Raw genomic sequence first — 24,834 nt, 5'->3', positions numbered from 1 at the left:
GTATAAGTTTTAATGATTTCTCAAACGCATGTTCACATTTCTATCATAATTTATTTATTGTCAATGTCACAACTTGTGTTCATATTGTTGCATATTTGCTACATAGCTTTCTAACTAAGGGAAGTAGTGCGTGTCTTGTGTCACCAATAAAGACCCATTGTCTAAGGGACCACCACTAGTTTTTTTTTGTATTACCTAGATTATATCATCATATTTTTTGGGTAAGGAATTAATATATTTTAGGGTTCGTGATTATTATTTTAATAAATATCGGTATAGGAATCGAATCTTTAATCTTGGGATCCAGTAAGGTCTTACACAACTAAACCTACGTTTTGTTAGTGGACCACTGCTAGTTTAAAACTTCAAGTGTCACAATAATAAAGCATGGGTTTCAGGTATAAATTTTTACTCACTTTACTAGTGGTAAGGCCCGCTAGATTACAGGATGACTAAAAGATCAAAAGTTCGACTCCTGTGAGTAACACTTATTGGGAGGAGCAACTAACTGGTGAGTGAATACTGTTGGTAGTACAAAAAAGAACAACTACTATATTGTTGATCACTTGATCTCTGATGTAGTGTAAATCCACTTCTATATGCTTGGATCGTGAGTGATATATTTGATTATAGGCTAAGGCTTTAGCATTAAGGTTATCACACTATAAAATATGAGTATTTGAGTTCAAATCCGACAATCGTATAGTTTATCTGGCCCCTTCTCTTAAAAAAAATTCTATAAAAAAGGTGAATAGAAAATAGACCACCGCTATAGCTAGTATTCTTTTCTATAAAAAAAATTGTCTAGAAAATTGATCACCGCTATAACTAGTATTTTTTTTCTAAATGAAAACACCAACATAGAAGCTCATGAAGGGTTGGAGTATATGAGAAGTTTGAATCATTTATACATGATTCAAATTTTTACATATCATCAACAAAATTATTTGTTTTATATTTGATTTTAGGATAGAAGTGTCGTATAATTATATTTAATAGATAAAAATGTTACATGATATTATGTTTTCTCTTAATTTTGAAATATTTCTCTATCTAGTAATCGAGAAGATCCTCACCTAATCAAATGGCTATGTTAAATAAAACATGATAGCTAATTCTGACTCAAATTTATGCTAAGTAAAAAATTACCTAGTATTATTTCACCAAATTAGTAACGACTAATTGTTCCTTCCAACAAATATTGTTCTTAGAAATCGGACTTTTGACTTTTTGGTCTATGATTTAACATGATCTTTTTTAGTACACATTGCTAACATATTGCAAGTAAAAATGAGTTTACTTATATTAGTAACCCTTATATATACTAGCGTGTTCGCATGCACTGTCGTGCTTGTCAACCCGCTTTCCTATCGTTTATAACGTATAATTTGTATTTTATAAATTTAAATATAATTTTGTGCGCTAAATTTACGGTTGAATTTATTCAATTGGTCTAATATTCAATTTTTTAAATACACTTTTAAAATAAGAAGATAATAAGGATAAAATAAGAAAATAATATTATATGGTTTTTTGGTAGAAATAAAAAGATATTGAGGGCAAAATAGGAAAACACAAATTACACCATGATGGGTGGTTATTTTGTGTTTTCCCTTTATTAATAGTATAGATATAGAGAGAAAAATGTATGCATTATGAGAGTTTTATATATTATAAGTCTATCATCCACCATTTATTTTTAATCATTATTACCTCTTTAAAAAAGTAATACAAATGAATGATGAATAATATGTTAATTGTCTATAAATTTTTACAATAACAACACAAAAATATTACATAAAGATATTTGTATTAATTTCTTTGTAACAACAACATTGCTTTTAACAACAACAAAATATTACTTTCACCAAAATGTTTTACTTGTTTTATATTTGGAAAAAAAAATTGCATGAAGAAATTATCATATTTCTTGATCAAATAATGTGACAAGTGATACTTACACAGAAGAATTTGAAATGAGAACCTTTTATTTTACCCCGATAATTTAAATTGCACCCTGCAACCGTAATTTATAAAATTGTGTATCTAGGAATCTTTGTAATAGCATTGACTATATTTTTCGCTGCAATTTTCCACAGTAAAAATAAGGTAGCCGCAACCGCATTTTAAAACATCGATTCCATCAGTATGATAATAGAATTCTGAGAACAGCATCCTTTGAGGGAAGTGAAGGTATAGCACCTCTTCCTGTGACTGTGACAGCACCACAAGCATTTGCAAAATCAAGAGCTTCTCTCAATCTTCTTTCATCCTGAATATAACACAAATACATCATCATACTTTGTAATTTAGATAAGTTATAGATAAAAACTTAAAAACTATACACACAAGCATTTATTAGACTTGGTCGAGTCGAGTACACAGAGTGACGACTCAATAATGTTCTAACATAAATCATGTTTGTTGATTAGTAATAAAACGCTGATCTCTAAGTCTTTCTTAATCATTTCCCTTATGATTTTTCTTGGTTTCCCTCTTCCTCTAGGAATTGGACTAACTTTTGTTTGATCAATTCTCCTTACAGGGTTTCTACTAGTCTCCTTCACATTTGTCCAAACCACCTAAGACACGTTTCTACTATCTTTTCTACGATTGAACCTCGACATACCCGACTAAGTAAAAACATCATGCATTGTCATGAATCTCAAGAAACCATACCAAAGTTACCTAGAACACAAGCTATAGTTATGGTAACTAATAAAATATGTGATCACAAGGGAGAAGTACTAATTGTTGTCACCTTATAAATTTGTTTGTGTGCAGCCACAATGCTCAAGAATCCACTAGTAAATGAATCACCTGCACCAGTTGTATCAACTGCTTCTACCTCAAAACCAGAAACCTTACCTTTAAAGTCCTGCATTGGAAGAAATCATAACCCATTAACTCGGAGGGAAAAGAAAATAACCAGTTGGCCTGCATATTTATAAAAAAAAGGCAGCCCAATGCACGAGGCTCCGACTTAATAGAGTCTGAGAAAGTCAAATGTACACGCCTGCAAGCAGAAAGACTGTTCCAGGATTTACATATGTGACCTCATAGTTATATAAGCAACAATCTTACCGTTAACGATGTGTTGCCTACATAATATATTTAGCAAAAAAGGTAGTCCAATGCACGAGGCTCCGACTTAGTAGAGTCTAAGACCCACAAGCAGAAAGGTTGTTCCAGGATTTGCATATGTGACCTCATAGTTATATAAGCAACAATGTTACCGTTAACGATGTGTTGCCTACATAATATATTTAGCAAAAAATGCAGTCCAATACAAGAGGCTCCGACTTAGTAGAGTCTGAGAAAGTTAGATGTACACAACCCACAAGCAGAAGTCTAACCTTAGTGTAGAATCTACAGCCCTGTGCTCCTTCTGTGACCAGCAAAAGTTTGAGATTGCAGTGATAAAGCTTCTTCATGATCACTTTGTCATCATAAGGATCATCTCCTTGAGTCAAGAATCGGACTTCTTCCTCACTTACCTGAACATAACAACATGTACAAAAATCAATGGAGAGATACGACAGTGCATTGATCTCTAAATCTTTCATAAACGTTTCGTCTATGTTTGTTATAAATCAAATAGAAGTTAATCCAATTTCCATAAGAAAATGAGAGACAAGAAAAATCATAGACAAAACGATTAGGAAATATGTAGAATGTAACACCTCATCTTTAACATATGACCCTTCTATGCTCATGAGTTTACTGAGTTGTTACCCTTTAAGCTTAAATACGCCTGCATATTTTATTCCCCCAGAGGGAGCCTAGCACCACCTGAACCTATGACCTTAGAGACTTACGGTCACAAAATATATTGAGTCGCTACTATTAACCTGTCAATGTTTCGCTAATAAACATGGCTTATGCTAAAACATTATGACATCGTTCCATCGATGTAGCCGACCCCACCTACTGGGATTAAAGTTTGGTTATTGTTGTATACAGAAACACAAACAAAACACATGTACCTTAATAATGTCAGCATAGTTCCAAATACCCATGATGGTTTCTCTAGCAGCTTCTGGTGATGGCCATAGTGGCAATGCTATATTTGGGGCATAAGAAAGGACACTGCCACACATTTTGGCTACATTCATTGCTGCAAGATGAGCTGATTTACAAGGCTCCTTAATCAAGCTAACTGAACCATAATGAAATACTGCTGCCTGCATAGAATAAGTACTTAGATGAATCCAAGAACTAAGATAACAAGATTTATATTTCTCTCAATTTTAAGAGTTTGATGTTGGAGCAACTTTTGGAAAATGAAACCATAGCATTTTATGGACCAATCTACTAGTTTTTCCTTGCAGGTTCAACCATTGTTTCAAATTGCGAACCACATTACGTGATGCGGCTACAATATTGCAGTTAGGGTGATCGTGGAACTACATCACACCGAATCGTGGTTTGATACTGAATCATATTGATGTAGCAATATTGGGTTGCAGCGTAACCACATCGAACTGTATTTAGGCCGCATCGAACTGATTTAGGCCGCATCGAACTGCATTTGGGCCGCATCGGCCGTATCAAATTGAAAATCATATTTTTAATCACACAAAAATTCACGCTGAAACCCGCATCGCAATGACTATAATCACAGTAACCACAACCGTAATTTAAAATACTATTCACAACTACTTAAATAAAAATAACTTAGCCAATACAAGAAATGTGTATATATATATGGATATGAAATTGAAAAGAAACAAAATCTCATTTAAACCTTATAATCATATAGAATATGATTGAAGCAAAAGGGTAGTTTTCATATGAATTTCTATTACCTTTTTGATGAGTTTCATATCAATTTCTGCAGGACGAAGAAGCATATCAGCACTTGGGTTTCTATAAAACATGAATTCATGTTCTCCATCACTCTTAATCTGATAAAATACCAATCCTGTCCTTGCATTTTCATCAAAGAGGAGGCCAGAATTGTCAACACCATTTTGTTTCAGAATATCAGATAACATATAGCCAAATTCATCTTTTCCCACCTTCCATGCAAATATTACAGACACTGTGGTCAGACAAATCAACTCAGGTATTGATCATAACAAATCTTAATAATCAAATACAAACAAAGATTTTGTCCCTCCCAACAAGTGTGGTTCTCAGGAATCAAACATTTGACCTTTTGATCTATTTGATGATCTACTGAATACTTATACTACTAGACCAATGTCATGTTCGTATCTTTTTAGTTAAATCGTTATGTAACACAATATTAATATTTTCATGAGATAGGAATCCTATTTGAGCTCAAAACATCCACATTATGAGATAGGAATCCCAACAATAGTTTTATATTCATGAGACTCGAACTCGAAACCTTATTTAAAGAGAATTAAAAATATATCACTGAAACCGATTCAGTTATATGTGCTATAAGCCCATAACCCTATATGATGCATTTCTTTAGTCTAGAAATATCAATTCTCATAATATCTTATTATTAAATAGCACCTTGTGGGACAAGATGCTGATGTTAAACCTAATGATTTAAATTATGGACCATATCATTTGATGCATTCACAATATTGTGGTTGCGATAGGCTGGTAGCTGTCGTAACCACATCATATCGCAATTGTGGTGTGACTCTGAATCACAATGATTCGGCCATATCAGACCACAACACAACTGCATCAGACCCATTTAGAGCACATCACACCACAACGCTCGCAATCCGCATCGCAATGGCCGCAATGACCACAATCGCAATAACCACCACCGTTACCACAATCATGACTGCAACCGCAATTTAAAATACTGCTATACCGTTTAGACCGAAGAGACACGATGGTAATAATATTTATAGGGAATTTCACCTTGCCGATAAAAGCTGCTGAGCATCCAAGTCTAGATATTCCAACAGCAACATTGGCAGTAGCACCAGCAGGGGATTTCTCATAGGCAAGGGCATCTCCAAGGGACACTCCTTCAACTGTAGGGACTAAATTTACCATCATTTCTCCAAAGCATACTACCACAGGTCCTCTCTGATTCTCTCTTCTTCCACCACGTTTAGATAACTCTGCAAATAACAATTATAACTACTTAATACTTCATAAAAACACGGAAATTATCGAACGACGTCATAATGTTCTATCATAAATTCATCAAGTCTTTCTTAATCATTTCTCCTATGGATTTTTCTTGGTTTCTCTCTTCCTCTAGGAATTAGACTAACCTATATTTGATCTAATATCCTTAACAAGGCTTCTACGGTCTCTTCCACACATGTTCAAATCATCTAAGACATGATTTACCTTATCTTCTGCTCAAACTTTCTTCCTGATGCATTCATTTCTAATCATATCTTGTCGAGTATGCCCAAGTTCCTGATGCATTCATATTCTAATCATATTTTGTCTAATATATCCAATCGTCTAGCACGATATTTTCATTTCTACTAAAATGCTAATTTCACACACACATATATATATATATATATATATATATATATATATAGCATTGCTAAACCAACCAGAATTGTTTTCGGACCAAAATTCCAATGAGAAAACAAAAGGCTCTCATTGTTACAAAACAAACAAAAACCAAGATGGCATTAAAAATGCTTCAAAGTTTTGAATATGGTATTGCTGTATTTTAATCATCTTTATCCCGAACTCGATTTTTATCTTTCTTGTATGCACTTATTTCTATCCTCCACATACCCGACTAGGTAAGAACCTCATGCATTGTTCCATTCATCATTAAACAAAAAAAGAAAACATTATATGACATCCTTCTTATGATGTTAAAGAAATATTATTCTGAATGAAATAAAGAACAAAAGAAAAAGATGAGAATGAATACAACAATAGTTTTATATTCATGAGACTCGAACTCGAAACCTTATTTAAAGAGAATTAAAAATATATCACTGAAACCGATTCAGTTATATGTGCTATAAGCCCATAACCCTATATGATGCATTTCTTTAGTCTAGAAATATCAATTCTCATAATATCTTATTATTAAATAGCACCTTGTGGGACAAGATGCTGATGTTAAACCTAATGATTTAAATTATGGACCATATCATTTGATGCATTCACAATATTGTGGTTGCGATAGGCTGGTAGCTGTCGTAACCACATCATATCGCAATTGTGGTGTGACTCTGAATCACAATGATTCGGCCATATCAGACCACAACACAACTGCATCAGACCCATTTAGAGCACATCACACCACAACGCTCGCAATCCGCATCGCAATGGCCGCAATGACCACAATCGCAATAACCACCACCGTTACCACAATCATGACTGCAACCGCAATTTAAAATACTGCTATACCGTTTAGACCGAAGAGACACGATGGTAATAATATTTATAGGGAATTTCACCTTGCCGATAAAAGCTGCTGAGCATCCAAGTCTAGATATTCCAACAGCAACATTGGCAGTAGCACCAGCAGGGGATTTCTCATAGGCAAGGGCATCTCCAAGGGACACTCCTTCAACTGTAGGGACTAAATTTACCATCATTTCTCCAAAGCATACTACCACAGGTCCTCTCTGATTCTCTCTTCTTCCACCACGTTTAGATAACTCTGCAAATAACAATTATAACTACTTAATACTTCATAAAAACACGGAAATTATCGAACGACGTCATAATGTTCTATCATAAATTCATCAAGTCTTTCTTAATCATTTCTCCTATGGATTTTTCTTGGTTTCTCTCTTCCTCTAGGAATTAGACTAACCTATATTTGATCTAATATCCTTAACAAGGCTTCTACGGTCTCTTCCACACATGTTCAAATCATCTAAGACATGATTTACCTTATCTTCTGCTCAAACTTTCTTCCTGATGCATTCATTTCTAATCATATCTTGTCGAGTATGCCCAAGTTCCTGATGCATTCATATTCTAATCATATTTTGTCTAATATATCCAATCGTCTAGCACGATATTTTCATTTCTACTAAAATGCTAATTTCACACACACATATATATATATATATATATATATATATATATATAGCATTGCTAAACCAACCAGAATTGTTTTCGGACCAAAATTCCAATGAGAAAACAAAAGGCTCTCATTGTTACAAAACAAACAAAAACCAAGATGGCATTAAAAATGCTTCAAAGTTTTGAATATGGTATTGCTGTATTTTAATCATCTTTATCCCGAACTCGATTTTTATCTTTCTTGTATGCACTTATTTCTATCCTCCACATACCCGACTAGGTAAGAACCTCATGCATTGTTCCATTCATCATTAAACAAAAAAAGAAAACATTATATGACATCCTTCTTATGATGTTAAAGAAATATTATTCTGAATGAAATAAAGAACAAAAGAAAAAGATGAGAATGAATACCAAAAGATGAATTTCTAACAAGCCTGAAGCTTCCCCTTGGAGACCGATCAAAGGTCACAGGGAAGCAACAACCTCTCATTTTGGATTGAAATCATGAATTCATTATGGATATGAAAGGTTGCATAAGGACATAATGTGTTACACCATTGTCAAATTAACATGAATCATGGAAAAGGGTATGCATACATAGAATTGTTACTATTTTTTTATCATTCAACCGATTTTCATGGGTATCTCAAAATCATTTTTTTAATATAAATTTCATTCTTCTTTTTTCCTATTTATAAGATTCATTTTCATTTGCGAATTTTGGTTGGAAACTTAGAATCCAACACATGCATTGAAGTAATGTTTTGCTATATTTTGTTTCTCAACTTCCAATGTTTCAGGATGTTTTTGTAATGCCATGCTGGCATGTTGATTGTTGGCATGAGTGTTTCCGATAACGGGATCTAGATTCTCTATTCCAAAAGGTTTATTATGTCCTTATCTAATAATATTGCATAAAATAATATATTATATTGATTTATTTTTTTATAACTTTTTTCTGGTTAAATGATGTATTTTGATTCGTTTGGGACACCAATGAAGACAGAGGATGAAATTCATCCCCAATAAGGATCCTCTATTGCATTTTTATTTGACGACACAAGATTGAAGATATGTAATCTTTCTTTTGGTTTCCTATAGGTATCCTCTCATTGAGGCAATCCTGTATAAATCGAGAATATTTTTTATATTTACAAGACTTGAACCCAAAACTTTGTTTATGGAGATTACTCATATAGCACTTGAATCAAACATGTTGGTCTAAACATGTAATATATTCGATTATTTTAGATGACGATTGCAAAAGAAATTATACGAGACATATTTTGCTCTAATTTTTTTATAGTTTTTTCTCTCCTTTATTATCTTTTAAATCAAAGGATGAGATGTATTGCATTAGATCGATTGATAAGGAATTTATTTATAATTTATAAGATCTTGTAAATTATCAGTTTTTTCTTCACCTTATTTACTCTCTAAAACCTAACTCGGCTAAATTTTTATGGAAAAACTAAAAGTTTTTGTTGTAAAATTAGTGGTGCTTTTCTAAATAGAGATTTTTTATTTTTATGGTCTAAATGCATATAATTTGCGAGTGGCAAATGGTGAACACATCGTGAATATGGTGTCCATATATATCATATGTTGGGTTAATACTTAATACAAATGAATAGTGATCTTTTTCAGTATTATTAAAAGGAATCGACAATCTTTTTAAATATAAAATAATTAGGAAAAGGAAAAGTTTATGGTCATTCTCATTCTTTTACCTTAATAAACATGCAAAAAAGTGAAAAAGGGACTCTACAATTAGTAATTAATTACAATTCAGTTAATGAAGCTCTCAAATGGCCCATATATCTAATTCATTAAAAAAATAATATCCTTAATAGCTTAGTCCCTTGGAACACAATATCCACCAAGGAACAATTGTTTGCATCAATAGGGCAATCTAATTTGCAAACCCATTTCATAACCAAATCATTGACAAAAGTTAATTCATTGATACATTTAATGTTAGTTAAAATCGACACTTTGATGTCGATTAACGAACCGAGGCCGAAGTTGGTTACATTAAAATTTTGTAAGATTCAATGTCATTTTTTACTCGAAGTTGAAATTAGACAAATACTGTTAGTTATAGGTACGAACCGAGGTCGGAAGTCAACAAAGGACAATAACTATAGTTACCAATTGAATCAAAAATCAACAAACGACATTTGTTATAGAGTTTGTATATCTTTTGTCAACTTTTGACCTTGGCTCATAATTATAACAAAAGTCTTTTCTCACTTTTGATCCTAATTATGATATCATAGCCAGAGTTGAAAGTTTTTTTTAAAAAATTGTGAAATGTCATATCAAATACAATCCTTCCACCTATTTTAGTATTATATCCATATTAAATATTTTCTATTAAATTCAATATTAAATTATATATAAGCAGCATGATACTTCCCATATGGTTTTAATTTCCAAGTTTCCATATACCTTTCCTTTGGAGTAGTACTCATGAATTACGTTGTTCTTTTTAAATTAAATTTATGGGTATAATTGTTGAAAAAATAAAAATAATAGTCTTAGTTATATTGTTTATAGATAGACTTTTTTTGTTGGTCCCATTATTTATAGATATTAATCTTATATATAATAATATTACATTTATGATCTTTACTATTTATTTGTATCATTACCAATGTAAAATTTTATAAACAATCGATTCTAATTTATATTACTTTTTTAAAGAATCAATGATAATAAAACATAAATAATGAATAATATAATGACAATATCTTATACACGTTAGTGCATATACCTTTTTCTCTTAGTTAATAATGATTATTTATGAAAATTTAATAATTAATTAATTTTCTGATTCCTGGTACATAAAGTCATAGAATTTATGTGATTCTTTCACTTCATTCCATGTGACTACTTCTTATGATTATTTTGGTATTATTAAAGATATTTTCTCATGAGTAAGAAACTAATCTCTTTACGAGAGTGTCTGATTATCCTTTCCAACAAGTGTCGCTCACAATAATTAAATCATTAACGTTTTGGTCAATCTTATGAGGCCTTACACCATGTGATGTTCCTTTACTTCATGTGATTGCTTCCAAAAAAACATATATTTCAATTAAAATTTAATAATTAAATATTTTTTGGATGAATTTTACGTTATTATATAATATCATCACGTTCCAGTGGTGCATGTTTAATTCTCCTTAAACATTCGAGTGTTGTAGTTGGAAAAAATATCCGCTCAGAAAGTTACTCTCATGCATCTGTAGATGTTCCTGCTTTGTAAAGTATCGTCGGGTACCGATAGGAAACAAAAAAAAAACAAACTTGAAAGAGAAGAACAAAAAGCATAATTATATTTATTCATTGTCTTGTGTTAATGGATTTGAATACCAGCTACTTCTGCATTGTCCCATAAACCCTTTTCCCCAAATCTCACTCACGATCCAATCTTCTCTCTCTTCTTTCTCTCTCTTAAATGCCATTTTTCTCTTTCTTCAATTTTTTGTTATTCTGATCTAAAATGGCTTCCAACAATAGGATCAATGGGTCCCATTTCCCTGTCCTTGGTTTTCTTCTTCTATGTCTTTTCCTTCCTCTCATTTTCTTCTTCGTAACTGGCCTTCACACTGTTCCTGGTTTGTACACCATTTTTTTATTTTTTTATTTATTGATTTTATTTTGTTGGGAAAAATTCAGTTTTTTTGTGATTTTTGTGTTCTGCATTTGTTGTGTTTGTTAATTGTTCCATTGGGATTTGCTAAAGTTTATTTATTTATTATTATATGCAATGTTTTGATGGGATGTGAAATTAGAAATTGTGCAGTTGTAGGGATTTGAAACTAGGTGTTGCTCACACTTTATATCTCATAGATCTATCAATTGAACCGTGCCATGTCATGTTTTCAATTGCTGTGGCCTTTGAATAATGAAATGTTGATTTCTTTGGTAATTTGGGTGACTGAATAGATCTGTGTTTTCTATGGCAATTGAAAAGGGAGTTTCTGGAATTGATGTACAATATGATTTGTAAATAGTGTTACTTCGAGTAAGTTGATTATATTGTTAATTAGTTAGTTAGTTAGTTTAGAAGCTTGTATAGATAAGCATTAGATGGCTATAGTGAGTAATTAGGATATTGCATGATTTGAATGCACTTTGTTCATATGGGACCAATGTTTTAAATTGAGGTTATGGTTGCGATTGCGGTTACGCGATTGCAGTCATTGTGGCAGTTGCGATGCATATTGGGATGGTTGTGGTGTGAAGTATTTTGCAAATAAAGAAATATTTTTGAACTCGATGCGGCCGATGTGGTTCGATGTGGTTCCGCTGCAGCCCGATACGGCCACATCATTGTGATTTGGTGTCACACCGCCATTATAGTGCTATGCAGTTGTGGCGGTCACCGCAACCGCAATATTGCGGCCGCATCACATGATGCGGTCTGCGATTTGAATCACTCTAGGAGACTTTTCAATCAATGATTTGAAAAGAGAATTTTAGTTCTAACATTTGGCACTCTTCCTTTGATATGAACCTTGGGAGAACCACTCCACAAAAGGTAGGTATTTGGTTGGAGGGCCCAATACCATATAGAATAGACCTCACATTGGAATCACATACTTCTGATGTAATGTTCACGATTTGATAATCTAGATCCATCAAGTAGTTTGAGATATCAGCTGCTTCTTGATTTGATTGATTTGGTTGATTCGGTATCTGTATAGTGTATACTAGATATTTGGGACCTTGATTGTAGTTTTTAGATTTTGTGGAGTGGCATTATGTGACTAAAGGTGCACCTCCTAGTTCCTAATAAATTGAGATGTTTGAATGGTTTCAAATCATGGATATATTGAGTTATATTTGGAAGCAACAAAGTTGCTGGTTCCTGCGATCTTGAGATAGAAACACCTTTTGAGGATTGAGTGGCTTGGAGATAGTGTACACTTGCTCAAGCTCATTCAGTTTACTTGATTTTGTTCTTTTTTTAAAAATAATTTGCTATTGGCAAGTGGATGGGTCTGTGGATTAAGAAATTGTGGTAATAAAGAAGTATAATGTGGAAACTTACGGTAATTGTTTTCTTTGAGCTTTCTTTAAATCAGAGTCAGACCTTAGGGCATTGTGAGATTAACTAACATTGGAAGTGCTATGTGATGACATTGTTGAAAATGAGAGATTCAGCATACTGGGAACAGCCAATAGAGAGGACCATGGGTTTGTTAGTTGATATGATAACATTTGATCTATTCTCATAAATATTGGATAGGAACTTACATTTGATCTATTCTTGTAAATATTTGGTAGGAACTGATATTACATTTGATCTATTCTCTTATTGCATGTCATGAATATCAGTATATCGGTCATAAATATTCTTATAGGGACTGATATTAATATTAGAAAACAGCAAGAGTGTCAAGGTGCATAGCTACAATTACAATGATAGAAAATGAGAGTTGCAGTTAGAAAAAAGGTAAGAGAATCGGAAGTGCAAATGCAGTCTCTTCCCTGTGGCTTAATCTGTCCCGAACCCTCCAAGTTCCCGACTGATCCCCGCATCAGATACATTCACTTCCCTTTTTATTTTCCATTACTGCTTATTTCTTTTCCCATTTATTCTCTTCACCATCAACCGCTGTAATTACTGCCCTCTTCTCTTTCTCCACTCCCACTAGCTGCCACCACCTGCCCCTCTTTATTCCATCTATTATTCATATATTACTTGTGGGTATATCATATTCATATAACTTTATGGAATTAACGGGTTGTATGAGTGATACCATCGTACCATGTCTCAAAAACGTATACTTAAACCTACATTTTTGTAAACTCTAAAGTGTATTAAATTTTTTGCTAGAGCATTATTTCTAATTTTCCTTTAAACACATTAAATTTTAAAATTTTGACATTGTAATGAACATATACTTGTATTGTTTTATCTTTTTCTAAGTTCTAACACTATAAATTTATACAACAACAAAAACCAAGCCTTAATCCTGCTAGGTGGAGTCGGCACTTTATAAATTTATGTATTTAAATATTATTTTACCCTTTTAGTATACTGTATTTGTATTGGTGCAAAATAACTTTTGTGGACAACGGCAATTTTTATTTTGACTGATTATGGTTTGTACTGTTCGTTCTTGGTACATCAGTGATGGCAATTGAAATAAGAGTTGTATTTTATCTCTTTCCTCTACAAAGTAACAGGACTCCAAGATGATATGTTTAAGAGTACCCATTTTTGTTGTTAGAGACTTCCGAATTGTTTACAATGTGGTAGAATGTTACTTATGGGATGTAAATTTACTTCACTCATCGTGTTTGTCCCAACTTCTCAATCCACTCCCAGAAAACAGGAGGATAAAATAATTCCATTCTAATGATCATACTAACAATTTTCTTATATGTGCACATTTTCAAGTTTAAATTGGTCTAATTATTTTAAATACATTGTGCAGATCAAGATGATATTTCAGAATTTCCAAGTAAACAGGTAGCATTTTTATGCATTTTCAGGCTTATTGGTTATGTAAATAAACATGTAAAGCTTCTTGCTGTTTCTATTTGTTTTCCTTAGAATGAATTTGGCTGTTGCAGGTTGCCAAATGGAAAGAATGGCAGGCATTGGAGGACCTTAAATCACTTTTTTCAAAAGAGGCAAGCATAATCTATAGAGATTCACTCTTCTGTATCTCACATTTCATTTTTCCTGTAAGATGTTACTTCCTGGGTTTCTGATAAACATTATATTTTAGGTTCTTGATGTTATTGTGTCCAGCACAAGCGATACAGGGCCTTTGAGTCTTGACAATTTCAGAAAAAATAATTTGTCGCCTTCATGGAGACTAGATGGGTCAAAGACTTCAAATTCTACCGTTGAGGTTAGGAAGACTAATGTGCTTCTGCACAAAACTTTCATTTCACGTGCTGAAAAAGAAAAGCATTCTAGTTTTACTAAATGTTAATCCATTTTTTTAATTAAAGCTAAACCAACCAGCGACAAATGTTAGACAAGAGAAACAGAAGGGGAAGGAAGGAAGATCTTCAGGTGGTATCATACTATCAGCTAATATGCTTATATTGTATTTTAATTTACTTTCTCATTCAATCTCTTTTATTAATGCAGATGGTCGTGCTCAATTGACTAATAGTCCCGTACAACTTGCCAGAAGGGTGAGCATCATTCTTGATTTTTTTCTCGTTCTAACTTACATATTGCATACCGTTTGCAAGTTTTTACTGTGGGTAAGAATTCTGCCTCAACTTTGTAAATTGGTGGTCAGAGTACTCATGGAAACAGCCTCTCCATTAATGGGGGTTAGGTTACATATGTATAACCATCCATACCTCACCCCATATTGTGGGAGCCTATGAGGCCCATATACTTAGTACGATATGACACCGATTCAAGAATTTTTGAAATTCAATATATGATACATTCTAGATATGTTAAGCACAAATTTATAAAAGACTATCTTCAATTTTAGTAAGTTTACAGACAAAAGTAATTTTATCAAACACCGTTGAGACAATTCATTCATATAAAATCACTTGTTTCTGTACTCGTAATCATTTCCCAAAGTAACTATTCTAAAATATGACTCACACAACTGTAGACCGACTATGCAAACATGTGTATCATTTTCTGTTTAAAAATGATGTTTGGTGTGTGGAGTGATACTTGATTTTGGAAACAATAAAAAGTGATGGAAATTAACTTGTTTGGTGTTCTTTGTAAATTATTTCTGCAGCAATTAATAGAGAAAAGGAAGGAAAAGCGTGCTGCCGAGCTGGTAAGACAGGATGATGATGTGATTGTAAAACTTGAAGATTTGGCTATTGAACGCTCAAAATCAGTTGATTCAGCAGTTCTAGGTAAATACAACATTTGGAGGAAAGAATTTGAGAATGAAAATGCCGATTCTAATGTTCGGTTGATGCGAGACCAAATCATTATGGCTAGGGTATACCTGAGTATTGCAAAGATGAAGAACAAGCTTCAACTGTACCAAGAATTGCAATCTCAGCTTAAAGAGAGTCAACGTGCTTTAGGCGACGCAATATCTGATGCTGAGTTGAATCACAGGTATGAAGCTGTGTGTAATTCTATCTAAAGTGTAAATCTACGATAGGAATAATTCTAGAAATAGGCCTCCTATTAAAAAGTATACGTGAGGTGACGAGTTAGAAAGGATTTGAAGGAATAACTAATGGTTTAGATGAATAGATAATTAAATAAAATGGATAATTCCCTAGTTATCAAGATTAGTACTAGATAGTTCCCTAGTTATCAGGACCAGTAGGAATAACCGATAGATTAGAATAAATAAACGATTCCCTTGTTGTTAGGGAGAAATTTCTATCAGCATAAATAAGAGGGGAAGCACCTCAATTTGGGTGGACTTCAGGTAGTTAGAAATTGGTTGGGCAGGTTTATCGGGAATTTGGTTGTAACTATTGGAATTGCTATATTCATTTTAATTAATAATATTCGTCTTCTACTCTTGATCACATTGATCTTGAATAGAGAATTCCCTTTTTTGTCATTGGGTTATTTCTTATTATCTGTCAGTACCAGTTCTATTAATCTATCTGCAATTATATCGCTTTGTCTGCATTTGCCGACTTAACTAGTCACATATTTAATCATCTCTAGTGCACATGAAAAAATCAAGTCCATGGGCCAAGTTCTGTCAAAATCGAAAGACCAATTGTATGATTGCAAGTTGGTCACTGGGAAATTGAGGGCAATGCTGCAAACCGCCGATGAGCAAGTTAGGAGCTTGAAGAAACAAAGTACATTCCTAAGTCAGTTGGCTGCCAAGACCATACCAAATGGAATTCACTGCTTATCAATGCGCCTTACCATAGATTACTACCTCCTTGCTCCGGAAAAGAGAAAGTTCCCAATGAGTGAGAATTTGGAGAATCCTAGCCTTTATCATTATGCCCTGTTCTCGGACAATGTATTGGCTGCATCTGTTGTTGTCAACTCAACTGTTCTGAATGCAAAGGTGAGTGATACCATCTTTTACCATTCAAGCTTGTGCACACATGTCTTTCATACCCATTCTTTGATAGATGATGAATAAATCGTGCTTCGGCATGGACAGTACAAGCCACACACATTTTTCATGAACAGTCATGCTTCCATCATTGATAAATTATATAATTAAACCCTGCCGTCATTGTCTTGTGTATTTATGTTTTTGTCTTCAACATTGTAGGATCCTTCAAAGCATGTTTTTCACCTTGTTACTGATAAACTAAATTTTGGAGCCATGAACATGTGGTTTTTGTTGAATCCTCCTGGAAAAGCTACAATCCATGTTGAAAATGTTGATGAATTTAAGTGGTTGAACTCTTCGTACTGCCCTGTCCTGAAGCAGCTTGAATCTTCAGCAATGAAAGAGTATTATTTCAAGGCAGGACATTCAACCACAGGCGCTTCTAATCTGAAATACAGAAACCCAAAATATCTCTCAATGCTCAACCACCTTAGATTCTATCTTCCTCAAGTTTATCCAAAATTGGATAAGATTCTTTTTCTCGATGATGACATTGTTGTCCAGAAGGACTTGACTGGATTATGGGCTGTGAATCTTCATGGAAAAGTAAATGGTGCCGTTGAAACATGTGGCGAGAGCTTTCACCGATTTGACAAGTATCTTAACTTTTCAAATCCGCATATTGCAAAAAATTTCGATCCAAATGCTTGTGGTTGGGCATATGGGATGAACATGTTCGATTTGAAGGAGTGGAAAAAGAAGGATATTACCGGCATATATCACAAATGGCAGAGTATGGTGAGTAATAGTCGAATTGTTAAGTCATGTGTCTGTTCTCATCACACAAATAGAAGAGTTCACATGATCTCTCACTAACCATTGTTTTTCTTTTTCTGATTTTAGAATGAAGACCGGGTGCTATGGAAGCTGGGGACATTACCTCCGGGACTAATGACATTCTACGGATTAACACATCCTCTAAATAAATCATGGCATGTACTTGGATTGGGTTACAATCCAACCGTAGACCGTTCCGAGATCGAGAATGCTGCAGTTATACACTACAATGGTAATATGAAGCCATGGTTAGAGATAGCCATGACAAAGTATAGGACTTACTGGACCAAATATGTCAAGTATAATCACCCTTATGTTCAGAACTGTAAGCTAATTGAGTGACCCTAAGAAGTAGGTCTTAAGAACAAAGAACACTTTTTTTTTGTCCTCCACAATACCCCACCTTCCCTTTATAGTTTGGCAATTTCAACTGAAGTGCCTTGCTTGAATGGTCAATTGTCCTAGAATTATAGGATTGGTGTTTGTTTTGTATTTACCCCTTCATCTCTTTCCCACGTCATTGATTTTTATTTTTAATTGATTTAATTTGTTTAAGTCACAGTCCCTAATTTTAAACAAGGTGCATAAGTAGTATACCTTGTTTACTGAAAAAAACTCTTATTGTACACTATGATGCTAAGAAAGAATGGACTTAGAATTGAATAACATTTTCATGTATTCTTTCAGAAATAGCTTTCATGTATTGTTTGTTTTAGAGGGCGAGTTTCGGCATAATGGTCATAAAATGTTGTTTGTCTCGTGATCCGAACATTGTGGGTTAACATGTTATGACTATGACGTATACTCTATTCAAACCTTACTAAATCGGAGTTTTGTGCATTCGATTGTCGTAAGTATTATTTATATCTTCGCATATGCTGATTTATTATCTCTGGAATCCTGGATGTTTGTTAACATACTCCTTCTTGTTTACTAACAAGTCGTTGGTTTAGTAGTACAAAGCTTTACTAAATTCCTAGAAAGACTACAATGTCGAGTACCAAAAAAATACTCCTTACCATTCTTCGGACAATTAAATGTTCACTTGAATAAAGGATTTTACCTTTTATGTGTCGTGTATGTAAGTTTAATGAATATTTTCATGTCTCTTTAATAATCCAGTGATATTAAGGTCTAATTATTTAATCTAACTAAATGATGGCTTAAATCAGTGATACAATGATCTATACTCATAATACTTAAAAATGATAATTTTATCTTGGTTAACACAAATACATAATATATCAAAAACACTAACAATGTTGGATAATAGAATCGGCGTTTAAAATATAAATACGCTTGGATTTCCGTCTAATAAAAAAATGTATCTAGATAAAAAAACGTTGGTTTAGTAGTGTAAGATCATATTGGATCCCTAAGGTCGATGATTTGATTGCTGAGAGTGACAATTGTTGGGAGACGCATTCACAAACTTCGAAAGGGATTAATTTCTTACCAAAAAGGTGAAATAATACATTTCGTAGTATAAAAAAAGTGTATTGTAGTTAAGCCATGTTGATTGACTATATTTACAAGGGCTTATGCATCTAGTAAGGACAAAAGCTTAGAGTTGTGCCTCAGACTCAAAGCTGTTCATAAGCTTAAAGTGATAGTTATCCAAATAGATCGATGCTCGAAAGGTATCCACTCATCCTACGGGTAAGAAATTACTCATTTTCGGGATGTATGATTATCTCTTTCAACAATTGTCACTCTCAGAAATCAAACCCTTAACATTTTAATCTATCCAGAGATTCAGTAAGACATTACACTACTAGACCAATATTGTTGGTTTTTATTTATTTATTTAAAAGGTGCTGGAATTGAAATGAAGTTTAGAAAATTAGAAAGACATGATTGAGTGTATTCAATGTTGAAGAAATTAGCATTACCATCAATTTGACATTAACTCTATAGAATTAATCTATTAAAGGAAACTAAAAGCATCATAAAACACAGTAACCATGAAGAGACAGAAGTTTGTTACTTTCAATGTTGTTGTATTCTTAAGGAACATCACAACAGAAGTAAATAGCAAATACCAAAACTCAATTTCAATGAAAAAGAACAGAGGCAAAGAAAAAAAGTAGGCATGATTTAACTTGTAATACCAAATGTGATAATTGTCTCAAAAAAAACAGTTCAAGGTTGGTCAAGTTGAAAGCAGCCATGAAAGGAGCTCTATCACTTCATTTTAGCCTCGGTGAACAGAACATGGCGATTAACCCTTGGATCGAATTTTCGAAACTCGAGCTTCTCTGTAACCTGTCTTGGTTTCCTCTTAACATAGAAGAAACCAGTCCCTGCAGCAGAGACAAGTTTCACAAACATTTGAGCCTTCTTCTTCTTGTCACCCATTGTTTACTCTACCAAAAGACAAATGAATTATCAGTACATACATTAAAACCCATAAACTGTTCAAAATGATGAACCATGGATTTTTTTTTTGTTTCATTTAAAAACAAAAGAAAAACATACATGGTAGACTAGGAAACTAATTTGAGATTGTAACAGCGTGAAATCGGCTAAAACCCTCTTATAAGTTAAAGGGAAGTGCTGTATATGATCAACCATATACACATATTAATACAATTTTAAGAAGCTTTGGACACCATGAATGGCTATGGCAAGTTATAAAAGTTGATAAAGTTGAGTTTTAAGTAAACATGCAGATGTTGTATGGTTTCTAAATAAAACCCACTATGTAATATCAAATGCAAAGATCAAGTAATCTTTCTACAAAATTGAACTATTTGAATAAATCAATCATAAAAAATTTCAAAATCAAACTGGATATGTTTTAAGTAGAGATTCAGGAGGCTAACACAATATATATATATATATATATATATATATATATATCATTGCTGGGTAGTACCCTGAAGAAAAACTTGCCAGTATGCTTATGTTCTACCATTTTTTAAAACACACAGAAATTGTATTTGGAATTTGGATAACAGCAAAGTAGAAAACCACAAAATATAAGCTTATCAAATCTCAATGCTCTATTAATGATTCAGTTTAAACATATGATTACATGATAAGAAACAATCCTAACACTAATGTTGCATTTGGATGGAGGATTTGAAAATTCTAAGGGAACTTCATTGCTTCAATTGAATTAACTCCCTAAAATAACTCTATTCCCTTCATTTGTAAGATTCCTTTTTTGGATAGTATTTATAAAATTGGGATTTCAATCCAAATTTTTTGCAAAATATAATGAGTTTTGTATATAAAATATGCATACCACAAGAATGTTAGGACTAAAAGCACAAAGCTTCTTTCAATCATCTACAAGATGCTGAAATTAGCATGAGCGTAAAATGCATCATGTTTAATTTCTTCACTTCATATCTGCTTTATGATTCAACAAGCAAGCCTTTTCCCACTCGGTCGGGTAAGGTACAATGGATCATGGATCAAATAACACTATAATATCCTATCTATACAGACAAAACATTTGAAGTTAAATCCTTCTGATAGGTTTTGTCTATATTTTTGTTGGTCTCTCTCAACCTCTAATTATTGAGCTATCCTCCATCTGATCTCCTATCCTTATTACGGTTTCAACATGTTTCTCCTGACATGCGTAAACTACATACGGCATGATTTTACGGTCATTCTTACAATCTTTATCCCGAATGATTCAACATATAGTCAAGTAACCTTGTCTTACCTAGTTTTGGCCCTTCAATTTGATGATAAATTAGATAGTTAGCTTATTATTCACTTACAACAACAACAACAGCAGCAACAATAACCAAACCTCTTCGTACTAAGTGGGATCGACTACATGAATCAAACAATATCATATATTCACACAAACCATTTACATATACCTTTTTAACCATAAGGCCTATAGTTTTTCCTGGTCTCTCTCCGCCCCTAACGATTGGATTACTTTTCATCTAACATACTCTCTTTATCGATGCTTCTACGACTCTTCGCCACACATAACCGAACCACCTACTACCTAAGACGCGATTCTATAATCTTTTCTACAATAAGTTCTCTCTAAACCTTTTTTAATTCATTCATTTCCAATCTTATCTTACTCGCTCTCTGTCCACTCATTCATCGCAACATTCTCGATAACAAATCACTAGCAAAATAGAGTTATTTTCATGGATGAATTTGACCATCCTTTATGAGCCAAAAAATTATTCTCTCAAAAATTCCAAAAAAACTAAAATTTCTTAAACCTACTATTGCCCCATTCTAAAAAAATTAAAAGTCAACAAACCCTTAAAAAAGGGTAGAAAACCCTGATGTAAAATATATATCTTGCAGAACACAAATTAACGCATAAAAATAATGATGTTATAGAAATGGAATTTAAGCAGAATAACCGTTAGAAGTAGTGAGAATACGCAAATGAAAATAAGGTTGAGAGTGATTATTACAATGAATGAATGATTAAAGAAAAGGAGAAAGAGGGTAAAGGAAAAACGACAACGTTTTGAGGAGAGAGAAGGGAAAAGAACCTGAAGGAGAAAGGTGTTTGTTGTGAGTGCTGCTGAATGTGTGAAGAAGAGGGGAGTGAGAGAATGGACAAGTGTTTGAGACAGGATGGCAAAATGGGTCAAGCCCATGGGCCTGCCCGCGTAAACCGTAAACATACACACAATTCGAGTTTATCGGCCAAGCCTGCAAGTAGTATTGGCAATTAGGGTTGTCTTATCTGTCTTATCTATGTCGATGAAATGTCCATCTAAATTAGAACTATATCTACTTTTCCATAAAAGTGTGCTACTTTGTATATCATTTATTCTGATTGATTGGAAAAAATATTTAAGTTAAAAATTTAATAATAAAATATATTTTTTAATCAATCAGAACAAGTGACATACAGAATGACATACTTTTTAGGATAGAAGATGTGCTCCCATTTAAATTAGGATGGGCATGCCCAATTTTAAATATGGTATGAAATATCATGTCTTGTTCGTCTTAAACATGGGTAGGGCGGACTTGCAGGTCACCCTGAACCAAATTAAAAATATATACAAAATTATACACAACATACAAAATAATCAGTATATTTTACATACAAATATATAAATATATTTATCAAAACATAAAATCATACAAATGAAAGAATATATACAAAATATAATTGTATTATATAATACAAATATGCATAGTACACAATTAAAATATTCATAAAGAATAATATATATATATATATATAAATACATATACATAATAAAAAAAATTATAGTATTTTCTTACATTTGATATACGAATGCATATATAACAAATGAAACAAACTTTCTCTCATTTAACAAAATATATATACTTTTACATATTTGATGTTCAATAATTTATTCAATAATGTTTGCGGTCCCCCATTCTGTCTGTTGAAAATGTCAACAGGTACATTGAATATATTGGACGAACATTTTTAGGGCGGATAAACACATTTTTTATTTTAGGACATTAATGAATAATAGCTTTGATAAATTGGATGCAATTATTGGCAAATTTGAAACCACATTGACAAAGTCATGTAAACAATGTACCAAAAAAAATAAAAATGTACGCACAAAAAAACAAGTTTGTTTTGATGAGACACTTTAATCACAAGAAACTACAACAAACAAGCAAATAAGGAGCATCTAGAAAATTTTAAAACCTTGTCATGCAACAAATATTATGATAGACATTTCTGTATAGAAGTGTTGTATTAGATTTAATCTTATATATTATCTCATACCAATGATAATGAATCAAAACAATAATAATAAAGTGAAAATAGTTCAACATGATAATGATTTGTTTTCACGAAAAAATAAAGTAAAAATATTATATGTACGAACAATGTAAGAGTTTTCTACAATATCAATTCATCTTCCACAATTCATTTTCAATCATCATTAATTCTTCAAAAAAACTAATACAAGTGAATTGCGGATGGTATACTGATTGTAAATAAATATTCATAGTGACAGTTTATAGATATCATACTCAAAAATAAATTTGAGGTTTTTAGAATTATAAGGGTTATAAATATTTTTCAAAAATATCCTTGTATATATCTATACATAATAAATATAATATTATATTATATATATATATATATATATATATATATATATATTAAAATTAACATTTCAAGAAAAGTGGATTTAAAAGTTGTATTTTGTTTATATATTCCTATGTGTGTGTATATGTAGATGTATGTATATCTATGATTATTTTTTGAGCTAACAAATAATATTAGAGGAATGATTCACTTACTCTCTATCATAACCCTTAATTCTAGAGAGAAATTTGAATTAATAGGTAGATCTAAACCATTAGATATCTATAGAATTGATGGCTAATATGTAGAGTAGGTTTAAAAAAGTTAGTCACAATGTAAGTGAATCCCTACTCATAATATTAATTTAAGGTTATTAACTCACTCCAAGATTTGTGAACTTTGATTGAGGCGATCTTTAACTTAAAAATAATATGTATTGCAACTCGGATCAAAATTCAACTTCTAATTTGATTTATAAGCCAAATCCAGCTTAAGTCAACTCAGTTATACGAGATGAAATCATTTCCTCTATCATTGTTAATAGAAAATATATATCTTTAACTTTGGGTCTCTCATTCTGTTGTCTCTAATCTCTAACTCACCCAAAAGTACATACATCTTTGGTTTTGATATTGTTTGAATATAATATTTGGTCCTTAGTAAAAATTTAATTATAGATTTATTACGATAAATATAATAATTCAAATATATACTTATTGATAACAAAATAATTTATCATATCATTAGTTTAGCCGATGTTTATGTAATAAATAAATAACATATAAATAATAAATAAAAATAGTATATATATTACAAAAGTGGTTTTATACAACTAATGCCTAGTTGTATTGAAAGAAAAAAAACAAGACAAAAAAAGGTTGAAAATGAGAACTGTGAGGTTCTTTTTTATACAATGTTATTTTTTTACTTGTTAATTGTTATATTATATGGATGAGTGCTTATTCTAATAACTAATAGTTTCAGGTAAAGATGGATAATGAGATT

General features: G+C 32.3%; 2 protein-coding genes and 1 long non-coding RNA gene across 3 annotated transcripts; 1 reads left to right on the top strand and 2 right to left on the bottom strand.

Moving 5' to 3' along the window:
• Positions 1,906-8,539, bottom strand: LOC109359414 (probable fructokinase-7). The gene is made up of 7 exons (XM_019604061.1): positions 8,371-8,539; positions 7,380-7,585; positions 4,809-5,021; positions 3,987-4,184; positions 3,357-3,497; positions 2,762-2,878; positions 1,906-2,272 (listed from the first exon to the last, which is right to left on the bottom strand). Exons 1-7 carry the CDS (start codon positions 8,447-8,449, stop codon positions 2,144-2,146), a joined length of 1,083 nt encoding a protein of 360 aa, XP_019459606.1. The 5' UTR covers positions 8,450-8,539; the 3' UTR covers positions 1,906-2,143.
• Positions 11,293-18,487, top strand: LOC109360629 (polygalacturonate 4-alpha-galacturonosyltransferase-like). Its single transcript, XM_019605659.1, has 10 exons — positions 11,293-11,582; positions 14,415-14,449; positions 14,554-14,613; positions 14,712-14,837; positions 14,941-15,004; positions 15,083-15,129; positions 15,708-16,042; positions 16,613-16,970; positions 17,184-17,762; positions 17,868-18,487. Exons 1-10 carry the CDS (start codon positions 11,468-11,470, stop codon positions 18,141-18,143), a joined length of 1,995 nt encoding a protein of 664 aa, XP_019461204.1. The 5' UTR covers positions 11,293-11,467; the 3' UTR covers positions 18,144-18,487.
• LOC109360631 lies at positions 19,734-22,367 on the bottom strand. The gene is made up of 2 exons (XR_002109196.1): positions 22,289-22,367; positions 19,734-20,167 (listed from the first exon to the last, which is right to left on the bottom strand). It is a non-coding gene; the product is annotated as an uncharacterized LOC109360631 (long non-coding RNA).

The sequence above is a fragment of the Lupinus angustifolius genome, chromosome LG11 (genome assembly GCF_001865875.1).
Source record: "Lupinus angustifolius cultivar Tanjil chromosome LG11, LupAngTanjil_v1.0, whole genome shotgun sequence".
In the NCBI taxonomy this organism is placed as follows: domain Eukaryota; kingdom Viridiplantae; phylum Streptophyta; class Magnoliopsida; order Fabales; family Fabaceae; genus Lupinus; species Lupinus angustifolius.
The sequence above is the reverse complement of the archived record's forward strand: the minus strand, read 5'-3'. Positions and strand labels throughout refer to the sequence as shown.

Bases quoted from the DNA above. Each gene is read 5' to 3' on its own strand.
- LOC109359414 (XM_019604061.1), bottom strand. From the start codon at position 8,449: ATGAGAGGTTGTTGCTTCCCTGTGACCTTTGATCGGTCTCCAAGGGGA. The intron at 5,022-7,379 runs GTGAAATTCCCT...TTTGCATGGAAG, and splicing joins CAGCAGCTTTTATCGGCAAG to GTGGGAAAAGATGAATTTGG. The intron at 2,879-3,356 runs GTTAGACTTCTG...CTTCCAATGCAG, and splicing joins GCTGTAGATTCTACACTAAG to GACTTTAAAGGTAAGGTTTC.
- LOC109360629 (XM_019605659.1), top strand. From the start codon at position 11,468: ATGGCTTCCAACAATAGGATCAATGGGTCCCATTTCCCTGTCCTTGGT. The intron at 14,838-14,940 runs GTTAGGAAGACT...TTTTAATTAAAG, and splicing joins CTTCAAATTCTACCGTTGAG to CTAAACCAACCAGCGACAAA. The intron at 17,763-17,867 runs GTGAGTAATAGT...TTCTGATTTTAG, and splicing joins ATCACAAATGGCAGAGTATG to AATGAAGACCGGGTGCTATG.